This window comes from Petromyzon marinus, chromosome 83, assembly GCF_048934315.1.
Source record: "Petromyzon marinus isolate PM22_M1 ecotype Great Lakes invasive population chromosome 83, UKy_Petmar_22M1.pri1.0, whole genome shotgun sequence".
In the NCBI taxonomy this organism is placed as follows: Eukaryota; Metazoa; Chordata; class Hyperoartia; order Petromyzontiformes; family Petromyzontidae; genus Petromyzon; species Petromyzon marinus.
In genome coordinates, this window is record NC_133748.1 from 1318060 (window position 1) to 1339683 (window position 21624).

General features: G+C 55.8%; 1 protein-coding gene across 1 annotated transcript in view; it reads right to left on the reverse strand.

Moving 5' to 3' along the window:
* Window positions 1-19492, reverse strand: part of LOC116958796 (histone-lysine N-methyltransferase SMYD1) — a 25895-nt gene extending 6403 nt beyond the window's left edge. Inside the window, exons 1-6 of the mRNA XM_076057630.1 lie at window positions 19420-19492; window positions 11769-11897; window positions 9215-9460; window positions 8297-8564; window positions 3798-3929; window positions 2921-3643 (exon numbers count right to left, since the gene is read on the reverse strand). Of these exons, the coding sequence (XP_075913745.1) occupies window positions 2921-3643; window positions 3798-3929; window positions 8297-8564; window positions 9215-9460; window positions 11769-11890 (1491 nt within the window). The 5' untranslated portion in view covers window positions 11891-11897; window positions 19420-19492. The remainder of the gene's footprint in view (window positions 1-2920; window positions 3644-3797; window positions 3930-8296; window positions 8565-9214; window positions 9461-11768; window positions 11898-19419) is intronic.
* Between the last annotated feature and the right edge of the window lie 2132 nt (window positions 19493-21624).

Consider the following 21624-nt stretch of genomic DNA (forward strand, 5'->3'; position numbering starts at 1 on the left):
CTACAGTGTATTGTATAGTGTAGTGTGTAGTGTAGTCGTGTATAGTGTAGTAGTGTATAGTGTAGTAGTGTATAGTGTAGTGTATAGTGTAGTAGTGTATTGTGTAGTGTATAGTGTAGTGTAGTAGTGTATAGTTTAGTAGTGTATAGTGTAGTGTATAGTGTAGTATATAGTAGTTGTATAGTGTAGTCTATAGTGTAGTGTATAGTGTAGTGTATAGTGTAGTGTATAGTGTAGTATATAGTGTAGTATAGTGTAGTATATAGTGTAGTGTATAGTAGTTGTATAGTGTAGTGTATAGTGTAGTGTATAGGATGACCAATTGGGTCTCAATTGATCTATAATAAGGTCACTGACAAGTGTATAGTGTAGTGTATAGTGTAGTGTATAGTGTAGTGTATAGTGTAGTGTATAGTGTAGTGTATAGTGTAGTGTATAGTGGAATGTATAGTTTAGTCCATAGTAGTTGTATAGTGTAGTCTATAGTAGTGTATAGGATGACCGATAGGGTCTGAATTGATCTGTAATAAGGTCACTGACAAGTGTATAGTTTAGTGTATAGTGTAGTAGTGTAGTGTATAGTGTAGTGTATAGTGTAGTGTATAGTGTAGTATATAGTGTAGTGTATAGTGTAGTAGTGTATAGTTTAGTCTATAGTAGTTGTATAGTGTAGTCTATAGTAGTGTATAGGATGACCAATAGGGTCTGAATTGATCTATAATAAGGTCACTGACATATTGATCCGCTAGGTGCAGGCGATCGATAGCAAAGGGCGGCCATTTTTTATCCTCCACCCCACCCCCACGCACCCATTGGCCGAGAGGCGCCCCGCGTGACCACCCCCCCACCTACCCCATGGGGGGAGGGGTGTAGGGCTCTCGCGCGTCCCCATTGGCCGACGGGCGCCCCGCGTGACCACCCCTCCCCCCACCTACCCCATGGGGGGAGGGGTGTGGGGCTCTCGCGCGTCCCCATTGGCCGAGGGGCGCCCCGCGTGACCACCCCTCCCCACACCTACCCCATGGGGGGAGGGGTGTAGGGCTCTCGCGCGTCCCCATTGGCCGAGGGGCGACCCGCGTGACCCCCCCAGCCACGCCCCCAGCCACGCCCCCACCCACCTCAGTGCTGGAGTGGTGCTCCCCATGGCCGCCACACGGCTGAGGTGGGGAGGGGAGCGGAGGGCGCGTGGGGGGGTGGTGGGGGGTGGTGGGTGGTGGGTGGTGGTGGTGGTGGTGGTGGGTGGGGGTGGGTGGTGGTGGGTGGGTGGGGGGTGGGGGGTGGGTGGTGGTGGGTGGGGGGTGGGTGGTGGGTGGGTGGGTGGGGGGTGGGTGGGTGGTGGGTGGGTGAGGGTGGTGGTGGGGGGGTGGGTGGGTGGTGGTGGTTGGGGGTGGGTGGGTGGTGGTGGTGGGTGGGTGGTGGGGGGTGGTGGTGGGTGGTGGTGGTGGGTGGTGGGGGTGGGTGGTGGTGGTGGGGGTGGGTGGTGGTGGTGGGTGGTGGTGGTGGGTGGTGGTGGGTGGTGGTGGGTGGTGGGGGTGGGTGGTGGGGGTGGGTGGGTGGTGGTGGGTTGTGGTGGTGGTGGGGGGTGGGTGGTGGTGGTGGGGGTGGTGGTGGTGGGGGGTGGGTGGTGGTGGTGGGTGGTGGTGGTGGGTGGTGGGGGTGGGTGGTGGTGGTGGGTGGGTGGTGGTGGGTGGTGGGGGTGGGTGGTGGGTGGTGGTGGTGGGTGGTGGGGGTGGGTGGTGGTGGTGGGTGGGTGGTGGTGGGTGGTGGGGGTGGGTGGTGGGTGGGTGGTGGGTGGTGGTGGGTGGTGGTGGTGGTGGTGGGTTGTGGTGGTGGGTGGTGGTGGGTGGTGATGGGAGGTGGGTGAGGGTGGTGGTGGGTGGGTGGGGGGTGGGTGGGGGGTGGGTGGTGGGTGGTGGTGGTGGGTGGTGGTGGGAGGTGGTGGTGCGCCAAGTTACACAGCGACGTGGAGTGACACCCCCACTCACGAAACTCCTACACCCCCTGCCGACCCCCTTAAACCCCCCTACCCCTACAGAGCCCCTTAAACCCACCCAACTCCCACCAAGACCCCCTTGAAATCCCAACCCCGGCAACGTAACACAGAGATGTGGTCAAGGTGTCGCTCGCTCGCTCACTCAGTGACTCGCTCACCCAATCGCTAACCTACCTTATTCACCCACTCACCCATTCACTCAATCACCCATTCACTCAATCACCCACTCACTCACTCCCCCACCCACCCACTCACCCACTCACTCACTCACCCACTCACCTAATAATTCACCCCATTCATTAACCCACTCACCCATTCACTTACTCTCCCACTCACTTACCTACTCCCCCACCCACTCACTCACTCACCCACTCACCCAATGATTCACCCCACTCACCTACTCTTTAACCCACCCACTCACTCACTCACCCACTCACTTACCTACTACCCCACTCACCCACTCACCCACTCACCCACTCACTCACAAACTCACCTAATCCTAATAATTCACCCATTCATTAACCCACTCACCCATTAACTTACCCACTCACCTACTCTCCCACCCACTCACCCACTCACTCACTCACTCATCCACTCACCTAATTCACCCCACTCACCCACTCATTAACCCACTCACCCATTAACTTACTCACCCACCCACTCACCTACTCCCCCACTCACTCACTCACCAACTCACCTAATAATTCACCCCACTCACCCACTCATTAACCCACTCACCAATTAACTTACTCACCCACTCACCTACTCCCCCACCCACCCACTCACTCACTCACCCACCCACCTAATAATTCACCCCACTCACCCACTCTTTAACCCACTCACCCATTCACTCAATAACCAACCAAATCACCGACCCAATCACCGAGACCCGGTCTATCCGAGTCTCAAAACGCTCAGTTTCCAGACCGAGTCTCCAGACCCCGAGTCTCCAGACCCCGAGTCTCCAGACCCCGAGTCTCCAGACTCCGAGTCTCCAGACCCCGAGTCTCCAGACTCCGAGTCTCCAGACCCCGAGTCTCCAGACTCCGAGTCTCCAGACTCCGAGTCTCCAGACTCCGAGTCTCCAGACTCCGAGTCTCCAGACTCCGAGTCTCCAGACTCCGAGTCTCCAGACTCCGAGTCTCCAGACTCCGAGTCTCCAGACTCCGAGTCTCCAGACTCCGAGTCTCCAGACTCCGAGTCTCCAGACCCCGAGTCTCCAGACCCCGAGTCTCCAGACCCCGAGTCTCCAGACTCCGAGTCTCCAGACTCCGAGTCTCCAGACTCCGAGTCTCCAGACTCCGAGTCTCCAGACTCCGAGTCTCCAGACTCCGAGTCTCCAGACTCCGAGTCTCCAGACTCCGAGTCTCCAGACTCCGAGTCTCCAGACCCCGAGTCTCCAGACCCCGAGTCTCCAGACCCCGAGTCTCCAGACCCCGAGTCTCCAGACCCCGAGTCTCCAGACCCCGAGTCTCCACACCCCGAGTCTCCACACCCCGAGTCTCCACACCCCGAGTCTCCACACCCCGAGTCTCCACACCCCGAGTCTCCACACCCCGAGTCTCCCGGTCTCGCTGGTGTCCCCTCGCGGTAAGCCAGAGCGCGACCCAGTGGGTTCCAGTGACTTCCAGTGAGGGTGAGCGAGTCCGGCTGAGTCCGAGTGAGGCCCAGTGAGGAGTCTTTGAGTTAAGTCCCAGTGAGGCCAAGCGAGCCCCCGGTGAATCTGAACTAGCGAGCGAGCGATTCCGAGCGAGCGATTCCGAGCGAGCGAGCGATTCCGAGCGAGCGAGTCCGAGGACTCTCACCTGCCCGCGTTGAACACGGCCGTGCAGTTGGGCCAGCAGTCGTGGTTGAGGAGGCAGAGGTTGGTGAAGAGGCCCACGCCGACGGGCGCCATTCCCCCACCGTCGCTCAGCGTGAAGCAGTTGCAGCCGATCTGTGCGGTAGGGGGACAGAGACTCAGCGGAGGCAGCGGGATAGAGACTCGGGGGTGTAGTAGAGACTCGGGGGTGTAGTAGAGACTCGGGGTGTAGTAGAGACTCAGGGTGTAGTAGAGACTCAGGGTCTAGTAGAGACTCAGGGTCTAGTAGAGACTCAGGGTGTAGTAGAGACTCAGGGTGTAGTAGAGACTCAGGGTGTAGTAGAGACTCGGGGTGTAGAGACTCAGGGTGTAGAGACTCAGGGTCTGGAGACTCAGGGTGTAGAGACTCAGGGTCTAGAGACTCAGGGTGTAGAGACTCAGGGTGTAGAGACTCAGGGTCTAGAGTCTCAGGGTCTAGTAGATACTCAGGGTCTAGTAGAGACTCAGGGTGTAGTAGAGACTCAGGGTGTAGTAGAGACTCAGGGTCTAGTAGAGACTCAGGGTCTAGTAGAGACTCAGGGTCTAGTAGAGACTCAGGGTGTAGAGACTCAGGGTCTAGTAGAGACTCAGGGTCTAGTAGATACTCAGGGTGTAGAGACTCAGGGTCTAGAGACTCAGGGTGTAGAGACTCAGGGTGTAGAGACTCAGGGTGTAGAGACTCGGGGTGTAGAGACTCAGGGTGTAGAGACTCAGGGTCTGGAGACTCAGGGTGTAGAGACTCAGGGTCTAGAGACTCAGGGTGTAGAGACTCAGGGTGTAGAGACTCAGGGTGTAGAGACTCAGGGTGTAGAGACTCAGGGTCTAGTAGAGACTCAGGGGAGGTAGCGGGATAGAGACTCAGGGTCTAGAGACTCGGGGTGTAGAGACTCAGGGTGTAGAGACTCAGGGAGACGGACTCAGGGTGTAGAGACTCAGGGTGTAGAGACTCAGGGTGTAGAGACTCAGGGTCTAGAGACTCAGGGTGTAGAGACTCAGGGTTTGGAGACTCAGGGTCTAGAGACTCAGGGTCTAGTAAAGACTCAGGGTCTAGAGACTCGGGGTGTAGAGACTCAGGGTGTAGAGACTCAGGGAGACGGACTCAGGGTGTAGAGACTCAGGGTGTAGAGACTCAGGGTGTAGAGACTCAGGGTCTAGAGACTCAGGGTCTGGGCCCCAGGGTTTGGAGACTCAGGGTCTAGAGACTCAGGGTCTAGTAGAGACTCAGGGTCTAGAGACTCAGGGTCTAGAGACTCAGGGTCTAGAGACTCAGGGTGTAGAGACTCAGGGTGTAGAGACTCAGCGTGTAGAGACTCAGGGTCTAGTAGAGACTCAGGGTCTAGTAGAGACTCAGGGTGTAGAGACTCAGGGTGTAGTAGAGACTCAGGGTCTAGTAGATACTCAGGGGAGGCAGTGGGGGTGTAGAGACTCGGGGTGTAGAGACTCAGGGTCTAGAGACTCAGGGTCTAGAGACTCAGGGTGTAGAGACTCAGGGTGTAGAGACTCAGGGTCTAGAGACTCAGGGTCTGGAGACTCAGGGTCTAGAGACTCAGGGTCTAGAGACTCAGGGTCTGGGAACTTAGGGACCAGAGCCTCAGCGAGACTGGGACTCGGCGTCTGGAGACGCAGGAAAGTCCGCCCACAAGCTCTACAGAGACGAGTCTGTCAACCCGGACGATGGCTTCGAAGCGGACAGCTGCAGTGGCTTCCGAAACACCGGGACGGGGATAAGCGTTCCAGACGGCCTCCGAAGCAGCGCGGCCTTGGGGCCTTGGGGCCACCATCGCTTGGGAGATCATCAACTGCCCGCCTCTTACCCTGGACTCGAGACTCCCGACCGCCCGCCCGCCCGCCCGCCCGCCCGCCCGCCCGCCCGCCCGCCCGCCCGCCCTTCTTCGTCCCTCCTTCGGGGCGGCGGGGGCGGGGGGGGTGGACGCGCTGTCCATCGTGGCCGATGCCGACCTTCCCTTTCTGGCCTCTACCCTGCGCGTAAACTCTGAAGTCCAACCCTCGTCCTACTGCCCCGTCCACCACGGACGGGTTAGGGGCATCTCCCGGGACTGCGCTCCCTTGCTGGCACGGCCAGCTGGCGGGGTGGAGCGGCCCTGCTGCTGCTGCTGCTGCTGGTGGTGGTGGTGAGGGAGAGGAGGGAGGGAGGGAGGGAGCGAGGGAGCGAGGGAGCGAGGGAGCGAGGGAGCGAGGGAGCGAGGGAGCGAGGGAGCGAGGGAGGGAGGGAGCGAGGGAGCGAGGGAGGGAGGGAGCGAGGGAGCGAGGGAGCGAGGGAGCGAGGGAGCGAGGGAGGGAGGGAGCGAGGGAGCGAGGGAGCGAGGGAGCGAGGGAGCGAGCGAGGGAGCGAGGGAGCGAGGGAGGGAGGGAGCGAGGGAGCGAGGGAGGGAGCGAGGGAGCGAGGGAGCGAGGGAGCGAGGGAGCGAGGGAGGGAGGGAGCGAGGGAGCGAGGGAGCGAGGGAGCGAGGGAGCGAGGGAGCGAGGGAGCGAGGGAGCGAGGGAGCGAGGGAGCGAGGGAGGGAGGGAGCGAGGGAGGGAGGGAGCGAGGGAGCGAGGGAGCGAGGGAGCGAGGGAGCGAGGGAGCGAGGGAGCGAGGGAGGGAGGGAGCGAGGGAGCGAGGGAGGGAGCGAGGGAGCGAGGGAGCGAGGGAGCGAGGGAGCGAGGGAGCGAGGGAGGGAGGGAGCGAGGGAGCGAGGGAGCGAGGGAGCGAGGGAGCGAGGGAGGGAGGGAGCGAGGGAGCGAGGGAGCGAGGGAGGGAGGGAGCGAGGGAGCGAGGGAGCGAGGGAAGGAGCGAGGGAGCGAGGGAGGGAGCGAGGGAGCGAGGGAGCGAGGGAGCGAGGGAGCGAGGGAGGGAGGGAGCGAGGGAGCGAGGGAGCGAGGGAGCGAGGGAGCGAGGGAGCGAGGGAGGGAGGGAGCGAGGGAGCGAGGGAGCGAGGGAGCGAGGGAGCGAGGGAGCGAGGGAGCGAGGGAGGGAGGGAGCGAGGGAGCGAGGGAGCGAGGGAGCGAGGGAGCGAGGGAGCGAGGGAGCGAGGGAGCGAGGGAGCGAGGGAGCGAGGGAGCGAGGGAGCGAGGGAGCGGTGGCCCCAGGTTCCAGATGGTCGTAGCGGGACCCCGGCGTGGGAGATGCTCCTCCGGATCGCCCTCCACTGCCTCCCAGTAGGGTGGCGCCTGAGCCAGCCACTCACCACGTGGGGGGGGGGGGGGGGGGCGAGGCAGCCTCAGCAGGGTCGTCGTCCCCCCCTCCCCCCCCCCAACTTTTGCCCCCCGTGATAATTTTCCAGGCTGAGGGATTTCCCCTCCCCCCAGCACCAGGACCTCACGGAAGTGATCAGCAAGTCTGCAAAGCTGTTCCTGGGTGGGTGGTCGGAGGTGGGGTCGGAGGTCGGATCACCGTTCTTTCCTCCCGAATGATGGTAATAGGTGTGGCGCTGCAGGTGGAGTTAAATGGAGATTTGTTATCGCGGGCCACTGAGGCAGACTCCATCTCCTCAGCAACCCGCGACCGCCACCCATCCTTGCGGTTGCCTCACGGCTCTCCGGACCTCCGAGCGAAGGCTGCGGTAAGCCTCCTCATTCTCTGACGTGGGATTCTGTAGCCGATGGCAGTGGGCCTGTCGCTTTTTCTCAACCATCCTGAACGCCTCCTCTGTCAGCCAGGGTCTCTGGGGAGGTCTGGACCGCGTACCCAAAGCAGCCATTGCAGCTGCATGAGTCGCAGTCCTAACCCTCGCCCATTTACCCTCGACGTCAGGAGGAGCGGGGGACGATGCCAATCCCAGCGGCAGGGCGACGATGAAATTCTCGCTACCAAACTTTCATCAGATAACTGAGACCAGGCCACCTTAGGTCGGAATGGGGTCCTGGGTGTACACCCACCACCGGAGTGGAAGAATGGCAGGCGCATCTTACAGATGACGGGTCGATGGCCAGAGGGCAGATCACCTCCACGGTAGGTCCCTGGTGTCAAGGACATGGGCCCGCCGGATGCCGCAGAGATCCAGGCGGTACCGGTCCAGCTCCCTTTCACCACCACCACCGCCACCGCCACCATTGCCACCGCTACCACCATCACCACCACCGCCACTGCCACCACCACCACCACTATCACCACCACCACCACCACCACCGCCACCACCACCACCACTATCACCACCACCACCACCACTATCACCACCACCACCACCACTATCACCACCACCACTATCACCACAACCACCACCCCCACCACCACCCCCACCACCACCACCACCACTATCACCACCACCGCCACCACCACCACTATCACCACCACCACTATCACCACAACCACCACCCCCACCACCACCCCCACCACCACCACCACCACTATCACCACCACTATCACCACCACCACCACCACCGCCACCACCACCACCACCACCACTATCACCACCACCACCACCACCACCGCGCACCGCGCCGGCGAGCTGCAAGACCCTCACCAACGCCAGCACGTGGGTGAAGAGTTGAACGTCGCTGTCGCCGCCGCCGGCACCGGCACCGGCACCGGCAGCGGCACCGGCACCGGCAGTAGCAGCAGCGGCGGCCTTCCAGTAGTGGCCCAGGGCGTTGACGTCGCTCTGCAGTTCGGATCGCTCCTCCGCTCCCAGAGCCTCCACGTGGTCCTGCAACTCGGGGATGGAGATGAGGTCCTGGGCGGCCCTCACACCCCCCTCCTTGTACCAGCGCCACAGGATTCGAGCGGCCAGTCTGGAAGGTGGCGGGGGGGGGGGGGGGGGGGGGTGGGGAGGTGGGGGGGGGGGTGGTGGGGGGGGGTGGTGGGGGGAGGTGGTGGGGGGGTGGTGGCATCAGTCAGCGTCGACATCGTCTCTCCCCATCTCCCCATCCCCCCCCCATCTCTCCCCATCTCTCCCTCCCCCATCTCCCCATCTCTCCCCATCGCCCACATCTCCCTCCCCCATCTCTCCCCATCTCTCCCTCCCCCATGTCTCCCATCTCTCCCTCCCCCATCTCCCCCATCTCCCCCCATCTCTCCTTCCCCCATCTCCCCCCATCTCCCCCCATCTCCCCCCATCTCTCCCCATCTCTCCCCATCTCTCCCCATGTCTCCCATCTCTCCCTCCCCCATCTCTCCTTCCCCCATCTACCCCCATCTCCCCCCATCTCCCCCCATCTCTCCCCATCTCTCCCCATCTCTCCCCATGTCTCCCATCTCTCCCTCCCCCATCTCTCCTTCCCCCATCTACCCCCATCTCCCCCCATCTCTCCCCCATCTCCCCCCATCTCTCCCCCATCTCCCTCCCTCTCCCCCCCATCTCCCCCCATCTCCCCCCATCTCCCCATCTCTCCCATCCGCCATCTCCCCCCCTCCCCCCTCTCCCCCCACCCCCCCCTCTCACCGGACGTTCTCCCCGGGCCGGCCACCGGCGTCTGCGCTTTGCTTGAGGGCCCGGCACTCCGGCCCGTGACCCTCTGCCCAGGCTCGGCGCTGGCATGAGCGGTCGCAGTAGAGGGCGAACCGGCAAGAAACACAGCGGTGAAGCGAGCCGCCTCCACCGCCTCCACCGCCTCCACCGCCACCACCGCCTCCACCGCCTCCACCGCCACCGCGCCGCAGGCAACAGTGGCAGACGCTTTCCGCCATCCTGCAAGTGTGAGAAGGAGACGCAGGGAGGGGAAGGGATGAACGTCGCCTCCATCGCCACCATCGCCACCACCAGCACCACCAGCACCACCACCAGCACCACCATCACCACCACCAGCACCACCTTCATCATCACCACCATCACCACCATCAACACCACCTTCATCATCATCACCATCATCACCACCATCAACACGATCATCACCACCACCACCATCTTCACCACCATCACCACCATCACCACCACCATCATCACCACCATCAACACCACCACCACCATCATCACCACCACCACAACCTTCACCACCATCTTCACCACCACCACCACAACCTTCATCACCACCATCATTGCCATCACCACCACCACCACAACCTCCATCGCCACCATCACCACCACCATCATCACCACCATCAACACCACCACCACCACCATCCCCATCACCACAACCTTCATCACCACCATCATCACCACCATCATCACCACCATCACCACCACCAACAGAACCTTCACCACCATCATCACCACCACCATCACCACCACAACCTTCATCACCACCATCATCACCACCATCATCACCACCATCATCACCACCATCAACACCACCACCATCACCACAACCTTCATCACCACCATCATCACCACCATCATCACCACCACCACCAGAACCTCCACCACCATCATCACCACCACCATCACCACCACAACCTTCATCACCACCATCATCACTACCATCATCACCACCATCAACACCACCACCACCACCAGAACCTTCACCACCACCATCACCACCACCATCACCACCACCACAACCTCCAACGCCACCATCATCACCACCACCATCATCACCACCATCATCACCACCATCATCACCACCACCATCATCACCACCACCACAACCTTCATCACCACCATCATCACCACCACCACCACCACAACCTTCATCACCACCATCATTGCCACCACCACCATCATCACCACCATCATCGCCACCATCATCACCACCACCACCACAACCTTCATTACCATCACCACCACCACAACCTTCATCACCGCCATCATCACCACCACCATCACCACCACCACCACCACCACAACCTTCATCACCGCCATCATCACCACCATCATAGTGTAGTGTATAGTTGTGTGTATAGTGTAGTGTATAGTGTAGTGTACAGTGTAGTGTATAGTGTAGTGTAGTAGTGTATAGTGTAGTAGTGTATGGTGTAGTGTATAGTGTAGTAGTGTATAGTGTAGTAGTGTATAGTGTAGTGTATGTTGTAGTGTTTAGTATAGTGTAGTGTATAGTAGTGTATAGTGTAGTAGTGTATAGTGTAGTGTATAGTGTAGTAGTGTATAGTAGTGTAGTGTATAGTAGTGTAGTGTATAGTAGTATATAGTAGTGTAGTGTATAGTGTAGTGTATAGTGTAGTGTATAACGTAGTGTATAGTGTAGTGTATAGTGTTGTAGTGTATAGTCTAGTGTATAGTAGTGTATAGCAGTGTATAGTGTAGTAGTGTATAGTGTAGTGTATAGTGTAGTGTAGTAGTGTATAGTAGTGTAGTGTATAGTGTAGTGTATAGTGTAGTGTATAGTAGTGTAGTGTATGGTAGTATATAGTAGTGTAGTGTATAGTGTAGTGTATAGTGTAGTGTATAACGTTGTGTATAGTGTAGTGTATAGTGTAGTAGTGTATAGTAGTGTATAGTGTAGTGTATAGTGTAGTGTATAGTATAGTAGTGTATAGTAGTGTATAGTGTAGTGTATAGTGTAGTGTATAGTGTAGTGTATAGTGTAGTATATAGTGTAGTATATAGTATAGTGTATAGTGTAGTAGTGTATAGTAGTGTAGTGTATAGTGGTGTAGTGTATAGTACTATATAGTAGTGTAGTGTATAGTGTAGTGTATAACGTTGTGTATAGTGTAGTGTATAGTGTAGTAGTGTATAGTGTAGTGTATAGTAGTGTATAGTGTAGTGTATAGTGTAGTGTATAGTATAGTGTATAGTAGTGTAGTAGTGTATAGTGTAGTGTATAGTGTAGTAGTGTATAGTATATAGTAGTGTATAGTGTAGTGTATAGTGTAGTGTATAGTGTAGTGTATAGTGTAGTGTATAGTGTAGTATATAGTGTAGTATATAGTGTAGTGTATAGTGTAGTAGTGTATAGTGTAGTAGTGTATAGTAGCGTAGTGTATAGAGTAGTGTATAGTGTAGTGTGTAGTAGTGCATAGTGTAGTGTATAGTAGCGTAGTCTATAGTAGCGTAGTGTATAGCGTAGTGTACAATGTATCGTAGGGCGCCCTCTCACGAGTCAAAGACGACAGCGGCATAGGGGGCACAGGCGAAGACGACTTCCCCCGTGCCGAGATCCCGTGTCGATCTCAACCCTCGACCCTTGCCGGGACTCTGAAACACCTCAAGGCCGTCCATGGCCCCTCTAGAACTCACAAATGGGAGATGCGGGGGTGGGGACGGGGTGGGTCAGGGCGCACAAGTTGATTCCGGGCATCCGCGATTCCCATCGGACGGACCCTACACTATACACTACACTATACACTACACTATATACTACACTATATACTACACTATACACTATACACTACACTATACACTACACTGTACACTACACTATACACTACTATACACTACTATACACTACACTATACACTACACACTACTACACTATACAGAACTACACTATACACTACACTATACACTACACTATACACCACTACACTATACACTACTACACAATACACTATACTATACACCACTACACTATACACTACTACACTATACACTACACTATACACTACACTATACACTACTATACACTACCCTATACACTACACTATACACTACTACACTATACAGAACTACACTATACACTACACTATACACTACTACACTATACACTACTACACTATACACTACACTATACACTACTACACTATACACTACTATACACTACACTATACACTACACTATACACTATACACTACACTATACACTACACTATACACTACACTATACACTACACACTACACTATCCCTTTTAAAAAGGATATAAATTACACGGGTACATGTAATTCTAATTGGCGTACAATTTTCACGCACAATAATCTAATCCAGCTATTCGGGCACAATTTTTCAGGCACACGACTAAAGACTAATTATTCGGACCTAATCTAATTAACATAAATTAATCAGGCACAACCAATCGAAATTAACATAAATTATATCAGTCACGCGAATCTGATTAACATACAACGATCAGTCACGATGTTCTAATTAGCATAATTTATTCCGGCGCAAAGATTTAAAATTAACATAAATTATTCAGTCACGCGAATCTGATTAACGTACAACGAACGATCAGTCACGATGTTCTAATTAGCATAATTTATCCCGGCGCAATATTCTAAATTTACATAAATTATTCAGTCACGACACTCTCACAGGAACCACACCAACGTCGAATCGATTCAATGGCGCAGAATCAAACATTCATCATTTAGTGGGTGGATAAGTGGGAGGATGAGTGGGTGGGTGAGTGGGTGGGTGGGTGGATGAGTGGGTGAGTGAGCCTGTGATCGTGCGAGTGGATGAGTGAGTGGGTGAATGGGTGACTGGGTAGTTGAGTGAGTAGGTGGGTGAGTAGGTGGGTGAGTAGATGGGTGAGCAGGCGGATGAGTGGGTAAATGAGTGAGTGAGTGGGTGCGTGAGTGTGTGTGTGAATGGGTGGTTGAGTGAGTGGGTGAGTGAATGGGTGGTTGAGTGAGTGTGTGTGTGAATGGGTGGATGGGTGAGTGGGTGAGTGGGTGGATGAGTGGGTGAGTGAGCCTGTGATCGTGCGATTGGATGAGTGAGTGGGTACATGGGTGACTGGGTAGTTGAGCGAGCGAGTGAGTAGGTGGGTGAGTAGGTGGGTGAGTAGATGGGTGAGCAGGCGGATGAGTGGGTAAATGAGCGAGTGAGTGAGTGGGTGCGTGAGTGTGTGTGAATGGGTGGTTGAGTGAGTGTGTGTGTGAATGGGTGGTTGAGTGAGTGGGTGAGTGAATGGGTGGTTGAGTGAGTGTGTGTGTGAATGGGTGGATGGGTGAGTGGGTGAGTGAATGGGTGGTTGAGTGAGTGGGTGAGTGAAGGGGTGGATGGGTGAGTGATTGTGCGATTGGATTAGTGGGTGCATGGGTGACTGGGTAGTTGAGTGAGTAGGTGGGTGAGTAGGTGGGTGAGTAGATGGGTGAGCAGGCGGATGAGTGGGTAAATGAGCGAGTGAGTGAGTGAGTGGGTGTGTGAATGGGTGGTTGAGTGAGTGGGTGAGTGAATGGGTGGTTGAGTGAGTGTGTGTGTGAATGGGTGGATGGGTGAGTGGGTGAGTGAATGGGTGGTTGAGTGAGTGGGTGAGTGAAGGGGTGGATGAGTGGGTGAGTGAGCCTGTGATCGTGAGAGTGGATGAGTGAGTGGGTGCATGGGTGACTGGGTAGTTGAGTGAGTAGGTGGGTGAACAGGCAGATGAGTGGGTAAATGAGCAAGTGAGTGGGTGCGTGAATGTGTGTGAATGGGTGGATGGGTGGTTGAGTGAGTGGGTGAGTGAATGGGTGGTTGAGTGTGTGTGTGAATGGGTGGATGGGTGGTTGAGTGAGTGGGTGAGTGAATGGGTGGTTGAGTGAGTGGGTGAGCGAAGGGGTGGATGGGTGAGTGATTGTGCGATTGGACGAGTGAGTGGGTGCATGGGTGACTGGGTAGTTGAGTGAGTAGGTGGGTGAGTAGGTGGGTGAGCAGGCGGATGAGTGGGTAAATGAGCGAGTGAGTGGGTGCGTGAGTGTGTGTGTGTGAATGGGTGGATGGGTGCTTGAGTGAGTGGGTGAGTGGATGGGTGGTTGAGTGAGTGGGTGAGTGAGTGGATGGGTGGATGGGTGAGTGGGTGAGTGAGTGGGTGGATAAGTGGGTGAGTGAGCCTGTGATCGTGAGAGTGGATGAGTGAGTGGGTGCATGGGTGACTAGGTAGTTGAGTGAGTAGGTGGGTGAACAGGCGGATGAGTGGGTAAATGAGCGAGTGAGTGGGTGCGTGAATGTGTGTGAATGGGTGGATGGGTGGTTGAGTGAGTGGGTGAGTGAATGGGTGGTTGAGTGAGTGGGTGAGCGAAGGGGTGGATGGGTGAGTGATTGTGCGATTGGGTGAGTGAGTGAGTGGGTGCATGGGTGACTGAGTAGTTGAGCTAGCGAGTGAGTAGGTGGGTGAGTAGATGGGTGAGTAGATGGGTGAGCAGGCGGATGAGTGGGTAAATGAGCGAGTGAGTGAGTGGGTGCGTGAGTGTGTGTGTGTGAATGGGTGGATGGGTGGTTGAGTGAGTGGGTGAGCGAAGGGGTGGATGGGTGAGTGATTGTGCGATTGGATGAGTGAGTGAGTGGGTGCATGGGTGACTGAGTAGTTGAGCGAGCGAGTGAGTAGGTGGGTGAGTAGGTGGATGAGTAGATGGGTGAGCAGGCGGATGAGTGGGTAAATGAGCGAGTGAGTGAGTGGGTGCGTGAGTGTGTGTGTGAATGGGTGGATGGGTGGTTGAGTGAGTGGGTGAGCGAAGGGGTGGATGGGTGAGTGATTGTGCGATTGGATGAGTGAGTGAGTGGGTGCATGGGTGACTGGGTAGCTGAGCGAGCGAGTGAGCAGGTGGGCGAGTCGGTGGGTGAGCTCGTGGATTAGTGGGTGCAAATCCGGACTCAAGCTTTTCCCTATCACCTCTCACGTGTCCCCACTCATAATCACTTCGCCTACCTTGACCAGGGCGTCTGTCTTCACAAGACGCACCTCTCCTGGCTATATCTGCTGACTCACACCGCCCCCTACCCCCCACCGCACCACACCACACCGGCAGACGTTTCCAGCAACCTTTGTGAAACTTTGCCTTCGTGAACCTTCCAGAGAGCTGGCAAGACGAGTCTGGACCATGCAGAACCTTCTAGAATCTGAACCGTGCAGAGACAAGTCTGGACTATCCGTAACCTTGCATAATCTGTCCGAACCTTATAGAACCAGTCTGAACCGTGCAGGACCTTATATAATCTGTCTGAATACTTCCAGAACCAGTCTGAACTATCCAGGACCTTATATAATCTGTCTAAACCTTCCAGAACGAGTCTGGACCGTGCAGAACCTTTTAGATTCTAAACCTTCCAGAACGAGTCTGGACCATGTAGAACCTTTTAGAATCTGAACCTTCCAGAACGAGTCTGAACCATGTAGCACCTTTTAGAATCTGTCAGAACCTTCCAGAACAAGTCTGGACCATGCAGAACCTTCTAGAATCTGAACCGTGCAGAGCCAGTCTGGACTATCCGTAACCTTGCATAATCTGTCTGAACCTTACAGAACCAGTCTGAACCGTGCAGGACCTTATATAATCTGTCTGAAACTTCCAGAACCAGTCTGAACTATCCGGGACCTTATATAATCTGTCTAAACCTTCCAGAACGAGTCTGAACCGTGCAGAACCTTTTAGAATCTGTCAGAACCTTCCAGAACGAGTCTGAACCATGCAGAACCTTTTAGAATCTGAACCTTCCAGAACGATTCTGAACCATGCAGAACCGTTTAGAATCTGTCGGAAGGTTCCAGAACGAGTCTGGACCATGCAGAACCTTTTAGAATCTGAACCTTGCAGAGCCAGTCTGGACTATCCATAACCTTATATAATCTGTCTGAACCTTACAGAACCAGTCTGAACCGTGCAAAACCTTATAGCATCTATCTGAAACTTCCAGAACCAGTTTGGACCGTACAGGACCTTCTAGATTCTGTCTGAACCTTCCAGAACCAGTCTGGAACATGCCGAACCTTATATGATCTGTCTGAACCTTCCAGAACCAGTCTGAACTATCCGGAACCTTATATAATCTGTCTAAACCTTCCAGAACCAGTCTGAACCGTGCAAAACCTTATAGCGTCTATCTGAACCTTGCAAAACCAGTCTGCACCATGCAGAACGTTCTAGAACATATCTGGACCTTCTCAACGCAGGAGGTGCCACGGGTCGGCTGACCGAGATGACCGGTAGATGCACCACCAGCTGTACCCTCCCACTGTGCCAACTCGCTGTTTTTATCCGCCCGGCGCTCCGCTCGTTGTTGTGAGCGTCGCTCCTCTGCCCTCCGTTGTTGCTGGAAGGCGACTGCCTCCAACTTCCCAGTAGCCTCAAGGTGCACCTAGCCTGGCACTAGCCCAGTAGCGTCCTTCACGAGCCTCCACCTCCACAGAGGGCGATCTTGACACCGCTGGTACCGGTCATCGGCAAGTCCACTCAGCTCCACGTCCTCCTGTACCACGTCACTCCATCTCTTCTCTAGCCCGTGACACTCACCCACCCACCCATTCATCCACCCACCAAGCCACTCATTCATTCATTAACCTACTCACTCATTCACCCATTGACACACCCACCTACACATTCACCTACCCACTCAACCATCCACTCACCCACCCACTCGCCCACACACTCACCCGCCCACACACTCGCCCACCCACTCACCCATTCATCCACCCACTCACCCACTCACCCACCCACCCACCCACTCACCCACACACTCGCCCACACATTCGCCTACCTACTCACCCACCTACTCGCCCACCCACTCACCCACTCGCCCACCCACTCACCCACCCACTCATTCACTCACTCACCCACTCACCCACACACTCGCCCACCCACTCGCTCACCCACTCGCCCACCCACTCACTCACTCACCCACCCACTCACTCACCCACTCACTCACCCACTCAACCACCCACCCACTCACTCACCCACTCACTCACCCACTCACCCACCCACTCACTCACCCACTCACCCACTCACTCACGCACTCACCCAGTCACCCACTCACTCACCCACTCACCCACTCGCTCACCCACTCGCCCACGCACTCACTCACCCACCCACTCACTCACCCACTCACCCACTCACTCACCCACTCACCCACTCGCTCACCCACTCGCCCACCCACTCACTCACCCACCCACCCACTCACTCACCCACCCACTCACTCACCCACTCACCCACTCACTCACCCACTCACCCACCCACTCACTCACCCACTCACTCACCCACTCACTCACCCACTCACTCACTCACCCACCCACTCACTCACCCACTCACCCACCCACCCACTCACTCACGCACTCACCCACCCACTCACTCACCTACTCACTCACTCACCCACTCACTCACCCACCCACTCATTCACTCACTCACCCACTGACCCACTCACTCACCCACTCACTCACCCACCCACTCATTCACTCACTCACCCACTCACCCACACACTCGCCCACCCACTCGCTCACCCACTCGCCCACCCACTCACTCACTCACCCACCCACTCACTCACCCACTCACTCACCCACTCAACCACCCACCCACTCACTCACCCACTCACTCACCCACTCACCCACCCACTCACTCACCCACTCACCCACTCACTCACGCACTCACCCAGTCACCCACTCACTCACCCACTCACCCACTCGCTCACCCACTCGCCCACGCACTCACTCACCCACCCACTCACTCACCCACTCACCCACTCACTCACCCACTCACCCACTCGCTCACCCACTCGCCCACCCACTCACTCACCCACCCACCCACTCACTCACCCACCCACTCACTCACCCACTCACCCACTCACTCACCCACTCACCCACCCACTCACTCACCCACTCACTCACCCACTCACTCACCCACTCACTCACTCACCCACCCACTCACTCACCCACTCACCCACCCACTCACTCACGCACTCACCCACCCACTCACTCACCTACTCACTCACTCACCCACTCACTCACCCACCCACTCATTCACTCACTCACCCACTGACCCACTCACTCACCCACTCACTCACCCACCCACTCATTCACTCACTCACCCACTCACCCACTCACTCACCCACCCACTCACTCACCCACTCACCCACTCACTCACCCACTCACTCACTCACCCACTCACTCACCCACTCACTCACTCACCCACCCACCCACTCACTCACCCACTCACCCACTCACTCACCCACTCACTCACCCACCCACCCACTCACTCACCCACTCACCCACTCACTCACCCACTCACTCACCCACTCACCCACCCACTCACCCACCCACTCACTCACCCACTCACCCACTCACTCACTCACCCACTCACTCACCCACTCACCCACTCACTCACTCACCCACCCACTCACCCACCCACTCACTCACCCACTCACTCACTCACCCACTCACCCACTCACTCACCCACTCACCCACCCACTCACTCACCCACCCACTCACTCACCCACCCACTCACTCACCCACTCACACGTAGCCTGGCTTACCGAGACCAGGGGGATTGTGTTCAGGTCTGGACAAATGTAAAGGATCCCCTGCGTAGCACCTCAAATAGACCGCTCGGGCAAAGTGCAGCCAATAATTTGAGGCTGAGTCGACCTAGAGGAGTAGGCCCGGGACAGGTTCAGATCGTCGCTATCGGACACGCAGACACGAAGCACAAAGACACAAACACACAGCCACACATAGACACACAGACACACACAGTCACACACAGACACACAGACACACACAGACACACACACAGACAGACACACACAGACAGACAACAACAACCGCCATTCGCCACTAAGTGGCGGTGACGTCACCACGACGCTTGTGCCAGGCTATGTGCACCCACACACAGACACACAGACACACACAGACAGACAGACACACAGACACAGACAGACACACAGACACACAGACACACACAGACACACACACAGACACACACACAGAGACAGACACACACAGACACACACACAGACACACACACACAGAGACACACACACAGACACACACACAGACACACACACAGACACAGACACACAGACATACACAGAGACACAGACAGACACAGACACACACAGACACTCACCTCGCGTCTCTCTGTGAGTTGCTGTGTGCGAGCCCCAATCACTCCTCAAGCACCACCACTACCACCACCCCTACCACCACCACCCCTACCACCACCCCTACCCCCACCACCACCACCGACACCACCACCCCCAAAGGCCTCAGCTGTTGCCTCTCAATCCTCTCGTCACCTGTCAGCTACTGGCTCCATCAGTTGCTGGCTCCATTAGATGCAGGCTCCATCAGCTGCAGGCTCCATCAGCTGCAGGTTCTATTAACTGCAGGTTATATTAACTGCAGGTTCTATCAACTGCTGGCTCCATCAGCTGCTAGTTCTATTAACTGCAGGTTCTATTAACTGCAGGTTCTATCAGCAGCAGGTTCTATCAGCTGCAGGCTCCATCAGCTGAAGGTTATATGTAGCTGCAGGTTCCATCAGCTGCAGGTTCCATCAGCTGCAGGTTCTATCAACTGCAGGTTCCATTAACTGCAGGTTCTATCAGCTGCATGTTCTATCAGCTGAAGGCTCTATCAGCTGCAGGTTCTATCAGCTGCAGGCTCCATCAGCTGCAGGCTCTATCGGCTGCAGGTTCTATCAGCTGCAGGTTCTATCAACTGCAGGTTCTATCAGCTGCAGGTTCTATCAGTTGCAGGTTCCATCAGCTGCAGGTTCTATCAGTTGCAGGTTCTATCAGATGCAGGCTCCATCAGCTGCAGGCTCCATCAGCTGCAGGTTCTATTAACTGCAGGTTCTATTAACTGCAGGTTCTATCAACTGCTGGCTCCATTAGCTGCAGGTTCTATCAGCTGCAGGTTCTACCAGCTGCAGGTTCTATCAGCTGCAGGTTCTATTAACTGCAGGTTCTATCAGCTGCAGGTTCTATCGGCTGTAGGTTCTATCAGCTGCAGGTTCTATCAGCTGCAGGTTATATCAACTGCAGGTTCCATCAGCTGCAGGTTCTATCAGCTGCAGGTTCTATCAACTGCAGGTTCCATCAGCTGCAGGTTCTATTAACTGCAGGTTCTATCAGCTGCAGGTTCTATCAGTTGCAGGTTCTATCAGCTGCAGGTTCTATCAGCTGCAGGTTCTATCAGCTGCAGGTTCTATCAGCTGCAGGTTCTATCAGCTGCAGGTTCTACCAGCTGCAGGTTCTATCAGCTGCAGGTTCTATCAGCTGCAGGTTCTATCAGCTGCAGGTTCCATCAGCTGAAGGCTCCATCAGCTGAAGGCTCTATCAGCTGCAGGTTCTATCAGCTGCAGGTTCTATCAGCTGCAGGTTCCATCAGCTGAAGGTTCTATCACACACACAGTCTAACACACACACTCTAACACACACAGTCTAACACAGTCTAACACACACAGACACACAGTCTAACACACACACAGTCTAACACACACACACTCAAATACACAGTCTAACACACAGTCTAACACACACAGACACACAGTCTAACACACAGTCTAACACACACACAGACACACAGTCTAACAACAACAACCGCCATTCGCCACTAAGTGGCGGTGACGTCACCACGACGCTTGTGCCAGGCCATGTGCACCCTGAGGCCACGTGAAGTGTCGAACGCCCGCTGGCAGGAGGTCACGGGGCAGACCCAGGTGCCACGAGTCGACTGACTGAGATGACTGGCTGATGCACCACCTGTGCCCCCTACTGTGCCAACCTGCTGTGCTTTAGCCACCCGGCGCTCCGCTCGTTGTTCTGAGCGTCGCTCCTCCGCCCTCCGTTGTTGTTGGAGGGCGACTGCCTCCAACTGCCCAGTAGCAGCGTCCTTCACGAGCCTCCTCCACAGAGGCCGATCTTGACACCGCTGGTACCAGTCATCGGCAAGTCCACTCAGCTCCACGTCCTCCTGTACCACATCACTCCATCTCTTCTCTAGCCCGTGCCGCGCCCGCTTAGCCCCCTCAATCCGGCCGAACAAAAGCCGTTTCGGCATGCGGTGGCTGGGCATGCGGGCTACATGACCAGCCATCGCAGCCTTGCCTGCCGGAGGAGCTCACCGATGGGACCTTGCCCAGATCTTTCAAGGATTTGTGAGCTCCTCACACAATCCAGTCTGGTTAAACCCAGGATGCATCGTAGGCAGGCCAGCCTAAATGTTTCTAACCGGCGAAGATGTTCCATTAGGGGGGTCCACGTTTCGCAAGCGTAGAGAAGGGAGGGAATGACCGTGGCTGAGACGACCTGAAGCTTAGTGCGGAGCG